This window comes from Lepisma saccharinum, chromosome 25, assembly GCF_977018435.1.
Source record: "Lepisma saccharinum chromosome 25, izLepSacc3.1, whole genome shotgun sequence".
Taxonomy (NCBI): Eukaryota; Metazoa; Arthropoda; class Insecta; order Zygentoma; family Lepismatidae; genus Lepisma; species Lepisma saccharinum.
Genome location: NC_139253.1, coordinates 51,159,100 through 51,178,357, shown reverse-complemented (window position 1 = coordinate 51,178,357; position 19,258 = coordinate 51,159,100). Strand labels below are relative to the sequence as shown.

At 36.5% G+C, this 19,258-nt stretch overlaps 1 protein-coding gene across 8 annotated transcripts in view; it reads left to right on the top strand.

Annotated features, from left to right (window-relative positions):
- Nucleotides 1–19,258, top strand: part of ZAP3 (protein) — a 245,671-nt gene that overhangs the window by 125,990 nt on the left and 100,423 nt on the right. For all 8 annotated transcript variants that reach the window (XR_014440724.1, XM_083111269.1, XM_083111268.1 and 5 more), the window contains one exon: nucleotides 17,051–17,141. Coding sequence is in view for 7 of the 8 variants with exons in the window: in XM_083111269.1 (XP_082967395.1) it covers nucleotides 17,051–17,141 (91 nt within the window). In the remaining variant the exon portion in view is untranslated. The remainder of the gene's footprint in view (nucleotides 1–17,050; nucleotides 17,142–19,258) is intronic.

Below are 19,258 nucleotides of genomic sequence, written 5' to 3'. Positions count from 1 at the left end.
TGTGGACTTCAGAAACTATGGTGGAACAGCCCCCGAGGGCCAGGGTGTACTTACTCGACTGCCTGCCTCACTCTCACCTGCTGAGGTGGGAGATCATCCAACCATTTATGGGGTGACCAGCACAACAAACTCCCAGTTGTTGTAGGTTTTTTTCATGACAGGGTTACGCTACTTCTTTGTAGCTGCCGAATTTCCTCATGATAGCGGATGGCCACAGGCCGAAATCTCGGGAGAAAAGTCGTTAATGCTTCCCCTAGGAAACTCGAACCTGCACGCATTGTGAAGTCGTAGCTAAAAGCATGATGCCTTAGACCGCACAGCTATGGTGCAGGACAGAGTTCAGAAAGGTTTGGTAAATAACAATAACTTGAAAACATATTTTTGTATGCAATTTTGAAAAACAGCAAAAATCTGTCTGTAAGGAGAAACACGATATTTTCAGGTCAGTCTGCTAAGTGTTAATAACTTTTTTGTGTAAACTCTAAATAAACCCTCATTTACATTATTTCTTTCTCAGTCCTTATACTTTTCAAAAGATAACAATTACGGACTTCCACATTTACCAAAGAAGTAAGCTGCCTACTCCACCATGAGTTGGCGTTTGTAGTGGTTTGGCGGTGATCTGTACAGTATGTGTAGTTACTAAGTGCATATCGTGTGCACAGTATATTTTAGGAAGTATCTAGTTTGGAGAAACATATCTTTCTGTAGTGCAGGAAAATTTAAACAGCTAGTTGTCTTACGACAATCTTTTCTTATGGTCATGTTTGGTGTAAGCATCCATGCATCTTGAGAAACTATTTGCACAGAACTCGAATAAGAACATTATCTGTTTGTGTACATATATGTTAAACATTGCATCGTGCTAATGTGAGCATATAATGTTAAGATCGTAAGATTGTACAGTTACTGTCACTTGGTTGTAATGATCCCATTGAAAGTCAATGGATTTGTTAGAACCAAGAAGTGTTTGTGACTACCATGTCCTGGTGATTTAAGAACAGTGTTCTGTTATTCATATTGCCAACACTGTTTTACTAGCTTAAAAATGTTGACAAATGTGTATTCAGTTATCAAATAATTTACTTAGGATATCAAGAGTATGTGAATTAATATTGATATTGCTTTGTGCATTTGGAGCTGAATATTAATTATATAGAATACAAAGCTTACTATTTTTTTTAATCGAATAAGATTATTAAGGTCTATAACCGTGAAATCTCTTTTGCACTCTTATAATTTATCATGAACTCATTTCTTGTAAAATACTTTTTATGTTATTGTTTAAAGGCTGCTGTGCCATCACATGTATTATGGGATATAACAGTCAAAGAATCATGAATACTTCCGTGCCATGACTATGCATAGTTTGCATCCACTATTAGACAGATTGAAACTTGCGTTATACACTTGCCTCACTTAATAATGCGGAATAATTTTTTTGCATGGTATATTTGCGAAAGGTGCCATCCGATATTATTCGATACCGTTTGCCATATTTTTTTTTTTTTAGTTCAACCGGTCTGTATTATTATGTAGTACAGATGACATTTTTTAAAATTGATTTTACATTGTGCTAAATTAAGTGTACCAGTAGTACACTGTACTACCAAATTCGTTCTTGCTGAACCAATATAAGCTTAACTGAGGGCAATTCTTTGAAAAGTGAGTTTGCCTTATTAGAATGACTTTATTGTTTTTATTGTGTTCGATATGTATGGTGAAATGTTTGCCAAGACAGATGAAGAACAAGAGCATGCTTTAGTAGATATGCGAGTTTCTAACATTTGGACCTTTCACACCAAGTGTGCGCGAGTGTAAATGAAAGACCAGTTCTGAGTGAATATAATTATGCCTTGTATCTCAATTGTCATTAGAACACAGCCAAGATTTTTGTACTGCAAGTTTTCAGTCTTGGCTGTTTTGGATATAATGTGTTTCGGGTACCGTTACTCCCCACTGAGATGAGGCACTTTCCGAGTCTCAGAAACATGGATGGTAAAATTCTTTCTTGAGGTCGTTCACCTCTGGAATCGAAACTAGATCTCCCGCATGGCAGTCAGTTGTCCTACCAACAAGACCACTCAAGGAAGAGAACAATTACCCAGAACCAAGAACATTTCTTTGCATATAGAAGGTGAGTGTTTGTAAGCAAATAGTTTATTTTCTGTTGTGCATTAGAAAGGTATACTATTTTAAGGACTTTTTATTTGTGTGTGAATATTTTTGTGCTAAAGGTATGTGCACAGTATTGACTAATCAGAAAGACCTGAATGAATGTACAGCTACATGATTGCAATGTTTATAAGAATAAATAGTAGAAACATTTCTACATTATCGCAGCTGATGAAACCCAGGTTAAATTTGAAGCTGCAAGCAGTATTACTTTCATTTTTAAATTCTAATGTTACTTAGTTAAGATTAAGCAATATATAATTTTTGCAGTAGATAATATTACATACTGTATTTTTCTTTCTATTTCAGGCCATATACTAGAACGCAAGGGGATAATTGGTAAATGCAATAGGAGGCAGCAGAGATTTAAAAATGTTCATGGTACAATCTGGCTTGCACAGTAGCCAGAAAATAAAGATGAAAAAAAAACCAGCATGAAACAAAAACTTTATTCCAAAACTGCTGTTCAGGGATATTGTGGAAATGATAATGTCAATGTTTTGTGAAAAGATTAGGCATCATCTTATTGTTTGATGTGTGAAATTGCAGTTACATTGTTGGGGACTTTATATCGAGCATACAGAAATTTGCCGTGTTCAGATATATATATTTTTTTTAATATTTTTTTTTTTTTTTTACGTAGAGCTATTCGTTCACAAAACTATTTTTATAAGGATGGCTAATGTCATTTATGTTTCTAGTTTATATCAATAACAGATATGTGACAAACACTTAGATAATTATCAAATTATTATAATCACATTTTATTTTGGACCAGAGAAGCTTTTTGATGTACTATTTGATACTTATGTTATTGTACATCACTAAATGTGTCATATTCTCTTGTGCTAAATACATCATTTTATTGATCTGTGTATTGATCCTTTACTTTGTTAATATCCCTTTCTCCTCTAATATCTCTTTCTCTATTGTGGTTATGCAAGTGGAACATCGTGTGTTATTCAAGTGATAGGGTAAAATGGCTGTGTGATTGAAGACTGTGCAATAATGTATGGAGGTGCAACTTTTGAACTGTTTATGATGATGATAGTCCATCATATGCCACGGTTGTAAGGTGGAGAAGGAACTTTGAAAAAAAAAAACAAGTCCCTCGTAGATGAGCCTCTATCAAGAGGACCCATCAATCATGTATAATCTAGTGTGTGAAGAAAGTGGAGGCCCTTTGCTTCGAAGAGCGATGAATGACCATTGAAGTGATTATGAATGAAGGTAGTCTCACTGATTGCAGATCCCATTTCAGCAGCAAAGTCAACGTGAAATTTCTCTGTGGATGTGAACTCTGTTGTAGCCGGATGAAGAGAATTGTGTGTCTCATAATTATGGATGAATGCTGGGTCTGCCTGTACAGTCTGGAGACCAAAGAAATGTGCAAGTAGTGGAAACACTCCCCAAAAAGGCTATGGTGTAGAAATCTGCAGGGAAGATGATGATGCTGTGTGTGCAATCCTAACCAATTAGCTTCCGAAGGGTGAGCCCATAACCAGTGCTTACTACTGCACCCTCCTGCAGAAACTGCACGAGAAAGACACAATAGTATGATCAGCAAAGGAATCCATCTCTTAGCTGCCAATGAACCTGCCCATTTCAACCAATCATTGACTGTGGTAGCCAGTGGGTGTGGCTACAAAATTTTCCGTCATCCTCACCTATTTACCTTATCTTGCATCCAATAGCTTTTTTCTCTTCCAAGAGATAGACACCACTTCGAGGTCGTCGTGACAACACATATGATGTCATTATGGAAGTGAGACTGGTCTCAAGGCAATCGCATTACTTACATAATGGTGGGTTGTGGACAGTCAAGAAACGTGCGCTCTAAAGGGTGCCTATGTGGAAAAGGCTTAAGTTCAACACACCACATTTAACCTTCTACATCATTCTGTTCACAGTGATAATTAAAACTTTAAGATACCTCTGGTATATTTATTGTTTTTGAGGAAGTTCTCATTGGGAAGTGAAACTTGTAAGATGAAGCTAGAGTGGCCGCGGTGGCTCAGTCGGTAACGCGTCTGACTACCATGCTCAAGGTCCCGGGTTCGATCCCCGGCCGGTTCAAATCCGGGAACTTTTCTAACGGTGGAAGCAGCCCCGGCACCCACCCAGCGTCGAATAACATGGGTACCTGGGGGAAACCCTTGGGGGTAAAGGCGGTCAGGGGCGTGATGCTGATCACATCACCCCCACTCACGACCGGATCAAGAAAGTGTGGGGCGTTACCCCCACACCCCCTATATGCCTTCATGGCGTGGTGCTATGCACAGGGGAACACTTTACCTTTTTTACCTTTTACAGTATATCTCTGTTAGTTGCTATCATTGATTCAAGTGCACATTTGTTAATGGTTCAAATGCAGTGGCAAAAGAGTGATTAGAGTTATAAGTGCAGTGCAGACTGGAAAAAATCCATGGAAATTGACTTCATTCTACTTTTAAAGGATTTGTTTTGAGTTATCTATCACAAAGCAAGCAAGCAATATTAATAGCTAAATGCACAAATACTGAATTCATAAAACCAAATTACTTGTAAAAGTATTATTGATAGGGAACTTGATTTTTCGTCATTTTTTTCCTTCTGAAATTTGTGTTTTTACTTTTTTTTTTCCGCCAGTGTCATTTTGCCCAAAATTCACGTTTATATCTTATCACAAATGCCAAATGTACCTTAAATTATACCTTTGTTTTGCTTTAAAACCAGTATTTTAAATCATAGATCACATGATCTACGCTTGGTCTTGACAGTTTCATACATTGGAAACAATTTTTGATTAAATTATTATCCATTATTTCTTGCACGACAAATACTGAAATGGCAGCTCCCATGTGATGCTAAGTGCGGATGCAATTTCAGCCAGAACAGCACCACCACTTTCGGCAACACAAAATGTACCTCGTGTGACAAATACCAATGTTATGGCTCTCGTGTGACAGTAGGAGTGCACTTGATCACCGCCAGAGCCACACCACTTAGCTCAGTAACAGAAAACGTTTCTCCCACAACAAATGCTGATGTTATGGCTCCCATGTGACGTAGGTGTGCACTCGGTTCCACCAGAACTCCTCCACTTCTCTTGGGGATACAAAGCGTTTCAATAGATGGTGAAAAATTGTGGGAGACACCCATTTACAGATGGTAGATGGTTTCATGCAACTGTTGGAATTATTTTCATGTATTTGGTCGATGCATAAGTTCGTAGCGTTTATGTTTGGTATGGTAACACTGCAGTGTAGGAGTTTGTTTATCGTTTAATGTTCATCAATTGGAGTGGCATTTTTGTGCTTGTGAATATCAATTGAATTTTACAGATTTGAAGAAAGACTGTGTTATTTATGGGCTAAAGAACAATAAGTGTCCAGTGAGTTAAAAAAACATTTCCGACATATTCTTCTCTCTGAGTTTAACATAGGGTAAAGGCAGACAATGAAAGAAAGTCCTTTGTTCATCTCAAATTAGTATATAATAAAAATACTTTTGCCACGGTGAAAGAAAATGCTGCAAACTTATGCATTAAACCAGTATAACATGCACCATTCTTTTCTTTTGGATAAAATTTTGAAAATGTGCATATGTGCATGGTTGTATATTTAATTTTTTAATCACAAAATATGTTAAAAATCAAGAAAAATACCAAAATTCATATTTTATTCCAAATTTGAGTTATTTCACGATTTTGGATGGATAAAAAAGATGTTTAGAATATGTCACTGCACATAAACTATTTTTCTTCACTAAATGACTCTTTTCGGTGTCATTGTGTTTGTGAAATAAGGGTCCCTAATTATAGGTGTGCAGCATGTTGTGCCGTTGAAAGAATCTCCATTTCCATGTTCCAGGCACAAGAAAGATATCTCGTTTGAAAAAGTGGCAACAAACATGTTCAGTCACTGATAAGGAACATGAGGGTCACCAAAACACTATCTGTACTCCTGAAAACATTGAACAAGTCCATATAGCTCTGCAACAAAGTCTCTAATAATAATTGGTTCTTTGCCAGCAGAACATGTGTTGCAGTTTTTTGAGTTTCACGGAACATCCTGCAGAATTATTGGGAGTGCCTGCAGAAATGTATCAATGCCAGTAGAGGTCATAATGAAAACAACATAAACTTGGATTGTGGTGGATCAGTATAATCACTGAAAGCGACAGTGTAAAGCCAACAGCCATGAATAAATTTCATGTAGCCATGTGTCAGTTTTGAATGATTCCTTTTCTTCTTTTTTTGTACTAATTCTTGAGGACCATCTTTTATGTTGAGATGACTAAAAATTTGCGATCTTCGATTGCTTTAGAAATTGAAATGCATGGATTTTTTTTAGATAAAAAGTATCAACAAGCTAGTGCATACACTAAGTCCCATTTTCTATTTAATTGTCGGAACGCAGTTTGTTTGGAACTATTGGGTGATGTTTCCAGTACAAACAGAAAATGTCTCTCGTTTTTTGTATCGTATTCGAAAAGTGAATTTCTGAAATTGATTGTGTTATTAGCAAACTTGCTGAAGGTTATGTACTAGTGATGAACCCTCAGAGAAAATATGAGAGATCTGACAGTGCTAACCTTCTTAATCATCATTAGAGATTGTAGTTGGTTGCAGATTTTCTCAGTTTTCCAGTTTTGCTTATCTTGATATCCGTCTACATGCTGTAAAAATTTGTTTATATTGTACATAACATCCTGCAGAGTTATATAACTGCCAGGGTGTCAGATATAAACATTTGAGTGAGTTTTGTTGAACATGAAATTATGTACCAAGACTGCATTCGAACATGGTGCAACAAAATATCCATAAACAATATCTTGTACATAAAGGATCCTTTATCAATTACTCCCCCTCCATTTGATATATTTGTGATGAGAATGTCATACTACAATGCAGAAAATGATGCTACATCCAGGGTTTAGAAGAAAGAGTAGTAATGTATGAACAGTCCAGCATATTGCAAGTAATAGAAGAATATATTTAAACATACCATCTCATCACAGAATGACGAGCCTAGTGAGACTCCACGGAATAAGTATGTGTGCGGGAAAGGGGAAGGACTGCCATTAGTGAGTATGGCTTTGCGGTCTATGCAGCACTCCACTTTTGTTATGAAGACTAATTTCAAGCATAATGTGTGTCTTATCTCAGTGCAAAGAATCTTCAGTCATCCTTTCAGACTGGAACATCATGATAAAGTTCCTGATCACCACTAATCAGACAGTCACCAGATTTGATTACTCCGGACTTCTTGTGGTACCTGAAGAGTCAAGTGTTCGCTGCATGCATTCCACCATTGTCTACCATACATGAGAAGTCATACAAGAAATCCCCTTGGACATGCTAACGTTTGTGTTATGCATACTTTCATTTGACACTTGGAGGAATGCATTCAATGTAATGATGATCACCTACCCAGTGTCATATTGTAGACAAAGTGATTAGATTATGGTTTGTGATGACAATATGACATCGTTACCTATGTTTTCATGGTATGTTGAAATATATACTTCTATTATTTACAAAATGCTACCCTGTTTATATCCTGCTATTTATTCTGCCCAACCATGCACAAATTTGAGCTTTTGTGTAAAATGTGAATGGTTCTGTTTATGGTCAGTTATCCTAACAAATCTTAGCTTACAAAAAAACTGAATTTTTCAGTGGAAACTTTCAAACTTAACGTCTCTCATGCTCATAGATCGCATGAGAAGCATGGTACCCTCAACCTCACTTTGTACTTCAGCAGTTTGTTTCTTTATACAGCATATTTGCAGAAGATACAAATAAACCTACAAGTGTATCAATATATGGTGTATAAACACACCTTATTACTAACGTCGTTGTCTGTACAATTATTCTTCAGCTTGAATATGACAAAGATCAGACTTAGAATTTTATTACACTGAAAATATTACCTTGAGATTAGTTCCTGATTGATGTTTGTTTTTATATGTATTTGGTTAACCAGTTTTTCACTCAGTTGCACAGTGGATGATGATTGTAGTTCTTGTGAAGATACTGTAGGAAACAGAATCAAGCAATGCTGTAGAATTCGGCATTAGATATTTGTAATCTACTGAACATTAGATTAGGTTTGCATAATAATTTTTTTAATAAGTAATATTGTATCTTACGATGGCTATTTTTTTGAACCTTCGATAGGGTATGAAATCAAAACCACAGTGAATAGCAAAATGGAGATCCACTGTGATGCCAATGCATGGACTGCTGCTTGCATTCTGGGGTGCTATATGCTACCCACATTTCATCCCCTGTGATGATCCAGTTCAGAAAATCGTCATCATCATGGTAACACTGCAGAAATGTCAGCACCGTGCCCATGCATTTTTCTTTGTGTTCGGGTGTCAGTTGTTTTGGCACCCACCGGGCACAAAATTTCCGGAACAAGGTGTTTTGTAACAATGTCGTTCAACAACGACCAAGAAATCTGCTGGAAATGGCTGCTGAGTTCCGTGATCGTGACGCGACGATTCTCCAATATGCGCTGCTCCACAAGCTCGTCCATAATGACCGATGGCCGTCCACTGCATTCGTCGTCATGCACATTTTGTCGGCCTTCAGTAAATGTCCTGCACCATCTGCTTACTCATGACGTCTGGCCCATACACCTGGCACAGCTGATGATGAATTTCAAGCACGTGGTGGGAGATGGAATAAGAGACGCCATGTTTCATCGCTGCCGTGATGCTACTGAGGACTTTCGGGAGGCATCTTCTAGGACATTCACTAGCCATGGCATGTGCCTCACGCATGCGCAAGACCGGTTTCAATACGCATGGCGTGCCACCTGTGGGCGAGTGGGAAACTTACTTTCTGGATGCGCCTAATACTACTAAGTTCAAACTACGAGGGTCATCCAGAAAATAAAGACCGTTTGGTTATACGAAATGAAAAACACAATATTTATTGAAAAAAAAAAAAAACAATTCTGTTGCATACCTGAAGCTTCCTTCACTTCTCTACATAATCACCTCCTACATTTAAACATTTCTCGTATCTGGGCACGAGCTTCAGAATTCCCATGTTATACTCTTCTGCCGCCAGTTCATTAAGCCAGGTGATCACTGCATTCTCCAATTCTTCATCACTTCCAAAACGTTTACCGCCCAGAAACTCTTTCAGCTTAGGGAAAAGCTGGAAATCGCTAGGAGCAAGGTCCAGACTATAGGGTGGATGATCAAAAATTTCCCATCCGAATTGATCCAGCAATTCTTGAGTTGCACCAGCAGTGTGAGGGTGGGCATTGTCGTGCAGAAGCACAATTCCTCCACAAAGCATTCCTCGCCTCCTGTTTTGGATGGCTCGCCGTAGTTTTCTTAGAGTCTCACAATAACGATTTGCATGGATCGTAGTGCCTTTTTGCGGAAATGCGCGAGCGGTCTTTTGTTTGAATGCAGTGACCACCTGGCTTAATGAACTGGTGGCAGAAGGGTATAACATGGGAATTCTGAAGCTCGTTCCCAGATACGACAATTGTTTAAATGTAGGTGGTGATTAGGTAGAGAAGTGAAGGAAGCTTCAGGTATGTAACAGAATTGTTTTTTTTTTCAATAAATATTGTGTTTTTCATTTTGTATAATATAACCAAAGGGTCTTTATTTTCTGGATGACCCTCGTATAATGAAACAACAAATTTCATTTGAACAAATTACATTAAGATGTGTGCTTCAGCTCTGACACATCACTTATGGCTCAATTTTATTTCCACCACTCCAAAATCTGCTGACTTTTAGTGCATGACATTATGACATGGTTGTGTTTGTATGATTGTTTGGTCATGTTATTGTGCTGGCAGATGCAACTGTGTGCGCCATCTCACCTCCAGATGTCAGTGCCACTTTCTGAAGTTTGTGCTGTCTTCTGGGAACTACTATTTAGGTGGCAGCAATCCTCATCGTATCTCCAAGACTGCAGTGGCTTGAGTGCCATCATGCTGATAATTGGGTTTTGGATGTGCCAATTTGGGGAACTTGCACCTGTGCAAATCAGCCATTTCCATCTTACTTATGTCCATCTGTTGCCGTGGTTGGATCCTCCATTATATCTGTCTCATGATGTTATTTCGAGCGTTCGACATCCTCTTGTCAGGCATATAGACACTGTGTATATCCACTATAGCCAGAGTCTCCCGTGCGATTTGTTTTCTGTTGAATGGTGGTTCGACTTTTTTGCAGCACACAGCTTGCTGGCATCTAATAATGATTTTATCTCCAACTGCACCACTTTGATGTGCTTGTGTTTGTCCTGCAAAATTTTTGTCTGCAATTCTATGTCTTAAGGTCATTACTCTGGACTTTAACATGCGTGTGTTTTGTCTCATGTAGGCTTTTCAATCAGCCATTTTATTTCCTTAAGATAATTTTCCTGAATTTTAAATCTCTCTTAGATTTTATTAAAGGGAGATTCCCCCTGGGTCTTTAGATGGGTGCAGATAGCCCGTAGTGCTGATACTCCCATGTACGTTTTAACAAATAATACCTTTGGCATATGCTCTTTTGTTTGAAAGAAGCTTAGTACTACTGTGGACCGATTTGTCTTTCCTCACAGAGGTAAGGACTTGAATCTTCCAGCGAAATAAAACACAAATTACATGTTTCGGACGTGGAAAACTTCATTTAGGCTTTTACATAATGCCATTTATGTTTTGTTTATAACATACAAAACGAATTACAATCGAACTCAAAAGAACGGACATTCTAAGGAATCAACAAAATTGTTATTGCTATAATACCAAAGTTTCGTAACAATACACAATTTGAACTACACAAATAATTTAGTTGGCTATTCTGTATACATTCACTGCTGTTTAGTAGTACAGAACAGCAATATCTATTGATATAAATATTTTAAATCAATTTCCTCCATTTTTTTGGGTTATGCTGAATTGCACACTGTCTTTTCTTGTAATGTATCTTTTTATTTCAGTTTGCTTTAGTTCTTTTTTTCTTTTATGTGTATACTTGCATACATATTATCTTTTTTTTAGCATGTGTTTTAAGTTGTCTTAATTTGTTACAAGAAACGGCATGAAAAGTATTCAGTGTGAGAAGAATATAAAGATTGTTTGTATTATCTAGGTCTCAGATTTGCAAAATTCTACTTTCATGATTCTTTAATGTTGAGGAATCAATCCATTTCAGGTAAAATAATCAAGGATTTGTTGCGTATATTTGTTGTGCGTGTGTGTTGGACTTCATCTAGAATAGAATCCTAATGGTATAGATATATGGACTTGCCGAAATTTCAGGTTGTCTTTACTTTCATACCAATCCATTATTATGCAATTGCATAACACAGTTTAAAAAGTGTTTTCAACACCCAGTTTTTAGATGTTGACTGCTATGTAGCAGTCATACTTAAATCTCATCTTCAGTGGTGGTCTAAAATAAAATGGAATATTTAGAGAGAATTATAATGGATTCTCATGTATAATGCCCATGTAGAGATGGGACTTGATGCACTGTCATTACCCGACAAAATTAACTTGCATCATATTGGCTTCCGTCTAGATGTACTAAGGATGGTTCAGACACTGGCATGACAGTGTTGTACGAGGCACATTTCAAGGTCCGATTATATCAAACAAGAAAAGAAGTGTAGCAACACTGTATTAGTGGTTACAAACACTTACACATCTACTTCAATTTTTCAAGCACTTTTGGTACCATGGATTTTTTTTTTTACCCTCTCCATAGAGGTTCTCTGCTCGAGTTCAGCTCACGTGACACTGCCTTTTTCAACAACTCAGTTTCTCCAAATCGTTGAAGTGCAAGCCACTTTTTGAATTGAAGGAAGATGTAATAGTCAATAGGTGCAAGGTCCAGACTATACATGGGTGATCAAAAAGTTCCGGTCCAAACCTCTGAATCGTCTGGAGAGTGTGTGGTCTACCTTTCATGGATAAGAACATTTCCTGAGTGCAGCATTTCATGTCGTCGGTTTTGCATGGCACACCTGGTATCTGGACACACAGCCAGTATAATCTTCTTTGGGGCTCATGTTGAGTTCTGTCCATTCATTGATTGTCTTCCCTGGCTTGGCTCCATAAAGTCCACCAAAACCTCTTTTCATCATGAAAATTTGTACGGCCTTCCATACCAAACTTTTCCTTCACTCATTACACTCTGACCATACCTTTCACACAATTCTTCTCGAATTTTGGCTCCATTATCAATTTGGTGTTAAGAAATTGAATCATAGACTGTACTTCGCAACTGACGGGATATTGTAATTACACACCCATTTTTAAACATTCTATCTTACACAGTAACCAACAGCTGACTAGAGAAAATATGATTGGTTCACCAATTGACCAGTTGTTACTGCGCAGATGTGATCCAATCACTGTTGCCAGTAACTTTTTGTAAATAATTGGCCTTTTGTTTTTGAAATATGCCTCATATTATCGGAAATGCACACATTACTCTAGTATTTGGTGAGCAAATGTACAAATAAATAATTATTCAATAATGCTGAATGTAAAATATCATTAGGGGCTTGCAACACTTTTCATGCTGTGTATATATGCATACATATGGATTGTGCACATCGCTATTTTGTACAAAAGTAACTTTGATTTACTTAAAATTCTGAGAATCTTATTCGTCATCATCCTTACTTTCATCAGCTGTATTCCATTAGTTTCCACCAATATTTGATTCAAAGCAATTATGCATAAATTAAGCCAAAGTTACTACCATTATAAACTTCTCACTCTCAGAATAATAAGTTAATCAACGTTAAAATGGTATTAGAAATTTAATTTAAAATTGTATGTGCTTGAAGAGTAATTAGTTTGTAATAATTTTAAACTGCATAGATACCTATTAGGATATAATGTATTTGTAGAATTGTCAGTATCTATTGTTAATCTCTATTTGGGGAATGTTAATGAATTCTTATTGTGTTTCACGGCAATGTAAGGACTCATTAACAATCTTTATTTTTGGGTTATATTTTCTCTCTCCACTTCTCTATCTATCTCTAGCCTTTCATGGAGTTATGAGCAATATTGTGCGCACTTTTACTGTTTTTAAAGTAGACATGTCAAAGAAGCATTATATGATTCACACATTAAATAAATTGCCAAAAATTACGTCGCAGTGCACTAAGCCATGAACCCTGATGATTTTTCAATAAATAATTATGTGTACATTTACAGATACTTCTGGGTTGCAATGTTTCCATTGAAAGTTAATGTGGTTGTTAGAACCCAGAACGGTAGAAGAGAACAAGAGCAGTTCCTCTAAAACGATATGTTAACTTCTGAAAACAGTTTCATCATATCTTACAAAATACAGCATTTACAATTATAAGTTGGTGCAATGTGCTAATGAAGAAACTAGGGATAGGACAGATTAATCGGTACTCTATCAGAATCCGCCGACAAGGCATATCGATTTATCGGTAAAATTGCTGATTATTTTACCTATCCGATATATCTATAAATACCTTATAATTTAGTGCAAAATTCTGCCATTTTGTTATAATTTTTAGTGATAATCTTCATGCCCTACTTTTTAAAAAGTAAATGTCTAAATATGGAACTTCTGCACTGCAGTCACCTGAAAACAAACATTTATTAAAGACCATTTGGAATTTTATATTGGATCGATTATCTGTACTTTATCAGTGTCTGCCAAAATTTAATATCTGAGCATCCCTAGAAGAAACTGTTCCTGCCATTTTGTCCACACACACATTCTTATGGGCCTAAACATAAAGTGATAAACTTAAAATATTTGTGCAAAAGCTATTAACAAATGTCTGTCAACTGGCACTGATAAATTGTGTCAATCAATATGTCCCATGCTCTAGTATTTGGCATAGTTTCTTAGAATCACAAAAGAAAGAGAGAGAGATTTTGTTTATGTGGTGAAGATTGTCTCAGGAATTTGCCTGTATTTGCCTTGGAAGATGATATCTACAGATCCTAAAACTAGGCATAAAATCTATTGATGTGGTAAGTAAATCGTGTAAAATGGATAAGTTACTTCACTATTGAATATGTTTACATTGTCTCAGTAAGTTCTTAAAATAAGATGAAATATATCGAAGTATCAGATAAGTTGTTGGCAGGTTATTTTTTAAATTGTTTCTAACCGTAAGGGTTATTGAACTTTCTATGATGTTTGCAATCACTTTATCTCATATTGTTCCTTGCCTTGAAAATATGACTCTTTTTTGTTTCTATTTCATCGTGTACAAATGTCCTCAACACTTAAAAGCATATGCACGAGTTAAAAATTATTACAGTACTCAATACATTTGTTTGGGATGAAGTAATTAAAGAGAGTAAGATTAATTAGCTCAGATGGTGTGATCATCAGTTGCCTACCCAATAGCAGCCCCCTTAATCAGGTTTTCACATGGATTTATCCCATCCCTTATCCTTTCCTTGGCACTCAATTTCTACACATACTGTCAGGTGTATTTTATATTACAAAGTTGTAAAAGAAATGTCTTTGGATACATTTATAACATTTACTGCAACATGACATTTGAATTTAAAGAACATTCCTTCAATTTATGGCATCCTGGTGAAGAATTATTCTAAGTTAATATTAATTTTGTCCGCAATGATTAATTAATCGAACAGAATCTTCTTTTATATAGTACCTGAACTCGTGGACTTACTATTATAAGCCTCTTCTCAATTCAATTGCTAAAAATCTGCTATTTCAAAGAAAGAAACTTCTGATAACTGATACACAAAAATGTTTAATGTTATAGTTCATAAATTCCACAGTAACATTGGTCCTTTAAAACAAGGACAGCAAGAAATTGATCCCTTGTTTTATATTTTGCATGTGTGTAACATTCTTTCCTCATATAAACAAGATTTCTTTCATTTCGTACATTTTATGGCATCAAATTGGATACTATCTATAGGAATATCCATAGAATTAGCACCTAATTTGCATGTATGTCATCATCCAGTTTTCACCAATAACCAATTGATTGGATCCACTGCTAAGATATCCTTAAATGTGCTAATTGTAGCTTTATCAGAGAGAGATCTTTTACTTCCATAATTTGGCTTTGCTTGGTTTATAGTTACCAGTATTTCTTTATAGTTTCTCAGACTTTTTTCCCCAAGTGATCATCACGTCCCCTTTTCATGTTACACACTATATTTTACAAGAATAGCATAACTTTTTAATCTTTCTCATTATTGAATTTCTCCTTGTTGAATGCAGATTCCAGGATGAATAAATCTTTCATTAGTTGTGCACGGGCTCAATTCACATGTGAGGAACTTGTGAATCCTACCTTTTGAAAATAAACTTCATCTAATTTTTACGTGTTTAACCTGTAAAATGGTCTCTCTATTTTTATCTTATACTCAATGTAGTTGGCTGGAATAGAAATGAAGTGTCATATGTACGTTCAAAGCTGCCTGCAGGCTTATTTCTAAGGAGGTGCAGGAAGTTATTTATTTTTCGAAGTAGAACTTTGATTTCATATTCCGACATTACACTAACAAATCTGTGCTAACATTGTTTTCCCATGGAAATGAATTTGAGTGTATTATTGCTTGATTTCATTTGCCCCCTTTCTCCTGAACTTCAAGTCAAAATACTCTCCTTTTTTATAAACAGAAATAAAATGTGTGAATTTTCATAGCTACAAAGTAGCCAGGGCCTCCTTGATTTATACCAAGCTTTTCATATATCTGTATCAATCATTGACATTTTACATGTATTGTGGCTCAATGATATCCTACATCAGAATTCCCAGCAAAGAGTAGACTTACATATATGCAAAAGTTAAAATAATCAGCAAGATACAAGGGAACAAACAAGTACCTATGAATTTATGTAGTCTAATTACAAAATACCCACTTATTCCCACATTTCTAATAACTTGTACGATGACAGACAGATTCACATTTAGGTGCTAGGTTGGTACAATTTATCTGGGATGAGTGAGGACCTTCTCCTGAATCGACGCTATTCCATTGCGGGCTCTAATTCAACTCCTCTACCCTTGTTCTTCCCTTTCCACCAAACTACGATCATTCACTTCTCTACGTCAACACCCTTATCACATCTTGCACTCGCACCATTCCGCATTCTAGCTCATGCTGACGCTTAAACTTCCTCATTCTTTCCAATCATGCCACGCAGCACACACAGTTGTCTAGCAAGGCTTTGTGAGAATGGTGTTGCAATTATTGTGGAATTTTCAGCAGGTCCTTAGTTATTTTTGCACATAATTATGCTCACAAAATTCATCTGCCAACAACATAACTATTCTTGAGGTGTAGAATACATAAACTGAAAGCTGAAGTGTGCAATATCCTTATTTACTGAAGGCTATTCTTAAGTGTACTTTGTCTATTTGCTTGTACCGTGTAATGCATAAGTGTTACCAAGAAAATTGCCCATCACCATGTTTATTCTCTTTGATTTACGCAATGAGAGTTTGAAAAATTGAAAGAAAACACCAGAATGTGTTGTGCTGCACAACTCACAGGATGCAAGAGAAAAATTAATGAAGATAGTCATGGACAATTTTCTGAGAAATACTTGTGCATCCCACTGTACAGCCAGATGAAAATTGCTGCTGTTGCAAAAATCATGCAAACACACCATAAACTTGTTACATGTTATATTTTTCTTCCCTCGGGAATTTAGATAATGGTAAAAATTAGTAAGCAATCCATGATATATATTTTTTTTCTCAAGATGGTGTAGTTGTAAGATTTCAGCATACATTTCAGTAAGTCCTAACAATTGCAATTTTCTTCTGACTGTACATAGTACACAGACTTCAGCTGAAGTTATTTCTTCCTTAATGAGTAAAGTAAGACAATCCGTGTAACAAGTTTCCATTTCTTATTTTTTGTAGATGGACGAACCACCCTTGGATTTCCCTCCTGATGCAGGAATGGGCCCAGACTTCCAACAACCTGATCCACAGAATGTGCAAGGTCCTGGAGGTATGATATGCATTACAGTTATATATTAGTTCAATTACCACTATTTATTCTTTGACATGGAAATGTGCAGGTTAATCAGTAAAGTTGCAGTAGCTTAATAATGAGGAACTTGTTATTCAGTGATGTGTGATCAGGTTTTTTATAAATATATATTTGGTTTTAGCTTTTCAACTATGCACCAGTTAACATTTGTTTTATATTTCTTAATTTTATAATACAATATTTTCTCTTACAATGTACGTAGTTGGTAAGTACATTTATTATTTTCTTAAGTTTAATTCCTCAAAAGTGTTGACAAGGCATATGCCCCATTATATCCTGCTTCTTTTAGATCTCTTAAGAAATAATCACACGTAGTTACAGTAAGACGACATTCAAATATAATATGATCAGGTGTTCCTTCAGTTGCACCACACTCACAGATTGGGGATTGCACAATCTTCGTAGTGTACAAGTCTTTAGGGGCTAGGGTGTAATGTAGCTGACATCTAAGAAGACTTGTTAAAGAATTTCTTGAAAGATTAATATCTTGATACCAAGGTTTTTTGGGTATAAGTGGTTGAATTGAATAGTATTTTTACCCATTAGTCTTCTCTGTAATTGTCCATTGTTTCTACCAACTTTCCAACAATTCTGTTTTAGCATGTGACACTAGCGCTTTTGCAGAAAATTTAATCCGAAGCGTCGGTGACTTGATTCTTCTTGGCTAATGCATCTGCTATGTGGTTTCCTTCTATGGATGTATGCCCAGGGGGTCCAGACAAAAGAAATACTGTAACCTGAGTTGGTTAGTTTGTGATACAAAATTTTTATGGTAACAATGTACCAGTCTACGTAGTAATCAGCTGTTATTGACCCCAGGGAGTGTAAAACTGACGCTAAATCAGTGGCGATCACTACTCTCTTGAGGTTTTTTCTCTGTATATACAACAACACTTGATGAATAGCAAACGCTTCTGCCGTGAATATTGAAAATTCTGCTGGTAATGGGTAGGTTTTGTATTCCATTAGATTATTGCAATAAATTGCAGCTCCAGTGTTACCATCTACGGACTTTGATGTGTCTGTACATATAAAATAATCTTCATGCACTGCAGAATGTACATATTCCATGAATATGTTGTTCACTATACTTGACATTGATGTTCGTGTATCTTTATCTGGATATGGAGGAAAGTGAATGGGAAGTACTGTTGCTAATTTAAAATAGTCTTGTCGTAAAACACAGAGATGTTGAAAATCTAATAACTTTCGGTATGAAACCCTTAATCGACTTGTATGCTGTGAATAAGATAGGAAGATTTAATTTACGAGGGTGAGTCAAATGAAAACCTTAAAAGTGCTGTAAAAATATATGTATTCAGTGGAAGTGAAACAAATGGTTATCATTTTTCTACATTTTCTCCACATTGAATGCAAGTTTCCCATCGTTTTCAAAGTGCTTGTATGCCCTGTAAAAAAGTATTTTGGTTGGTTGCATAACCTCGTCATCAGAACAGAACTTCTGTCCTCCTAGAGCCTCCTTAAGTGGTCCAAACAAGTGTTAATCACTTGGGGCCAAATCTGGGTAGTAAGGAGGATGGGGTAGGCACTCAAAATGCAAGTCATTAATTGTAGCAACAGTCATTCAGGCAGTAAGTGGCTTAGCATTGTCATGCTGCAAAATGACACCTGATGACAGCAGTCCACGTGACTGTGACCTTATTGCAGGTTTCAGATAGTTCATGAGATCACAATATGAAGCACTAGTTACTGTGTCCCCTAGGCATGTAGTGCTCCAGAATAATGCTGTTTTGGTCCCAGAAAAGGGTCAGCATGACCTTACTGGCAGATGCTTGTGAACGAAACTTTTTTAAGTTTAGGGGAAAATGAATGGCTCCATTCCATGCTTGTTTTCATTGTTTCGGAAATGCAATAATAGGCCCATGTTTCATCTCCAGTTACAAGTCTCTTAAAAAAGTAATTACCCTTTTGTTTGGAGTGCAGCAAAAGTTCCTCACACGCATCAACATGTTGCATTTTCAGCTCGTCTTGTCAGATGACGTGGTACCCACCTGGCCAACACTTTACGAAACAGGAGCACATCATAAATGATGCTATGTGCTGAACCATGACTA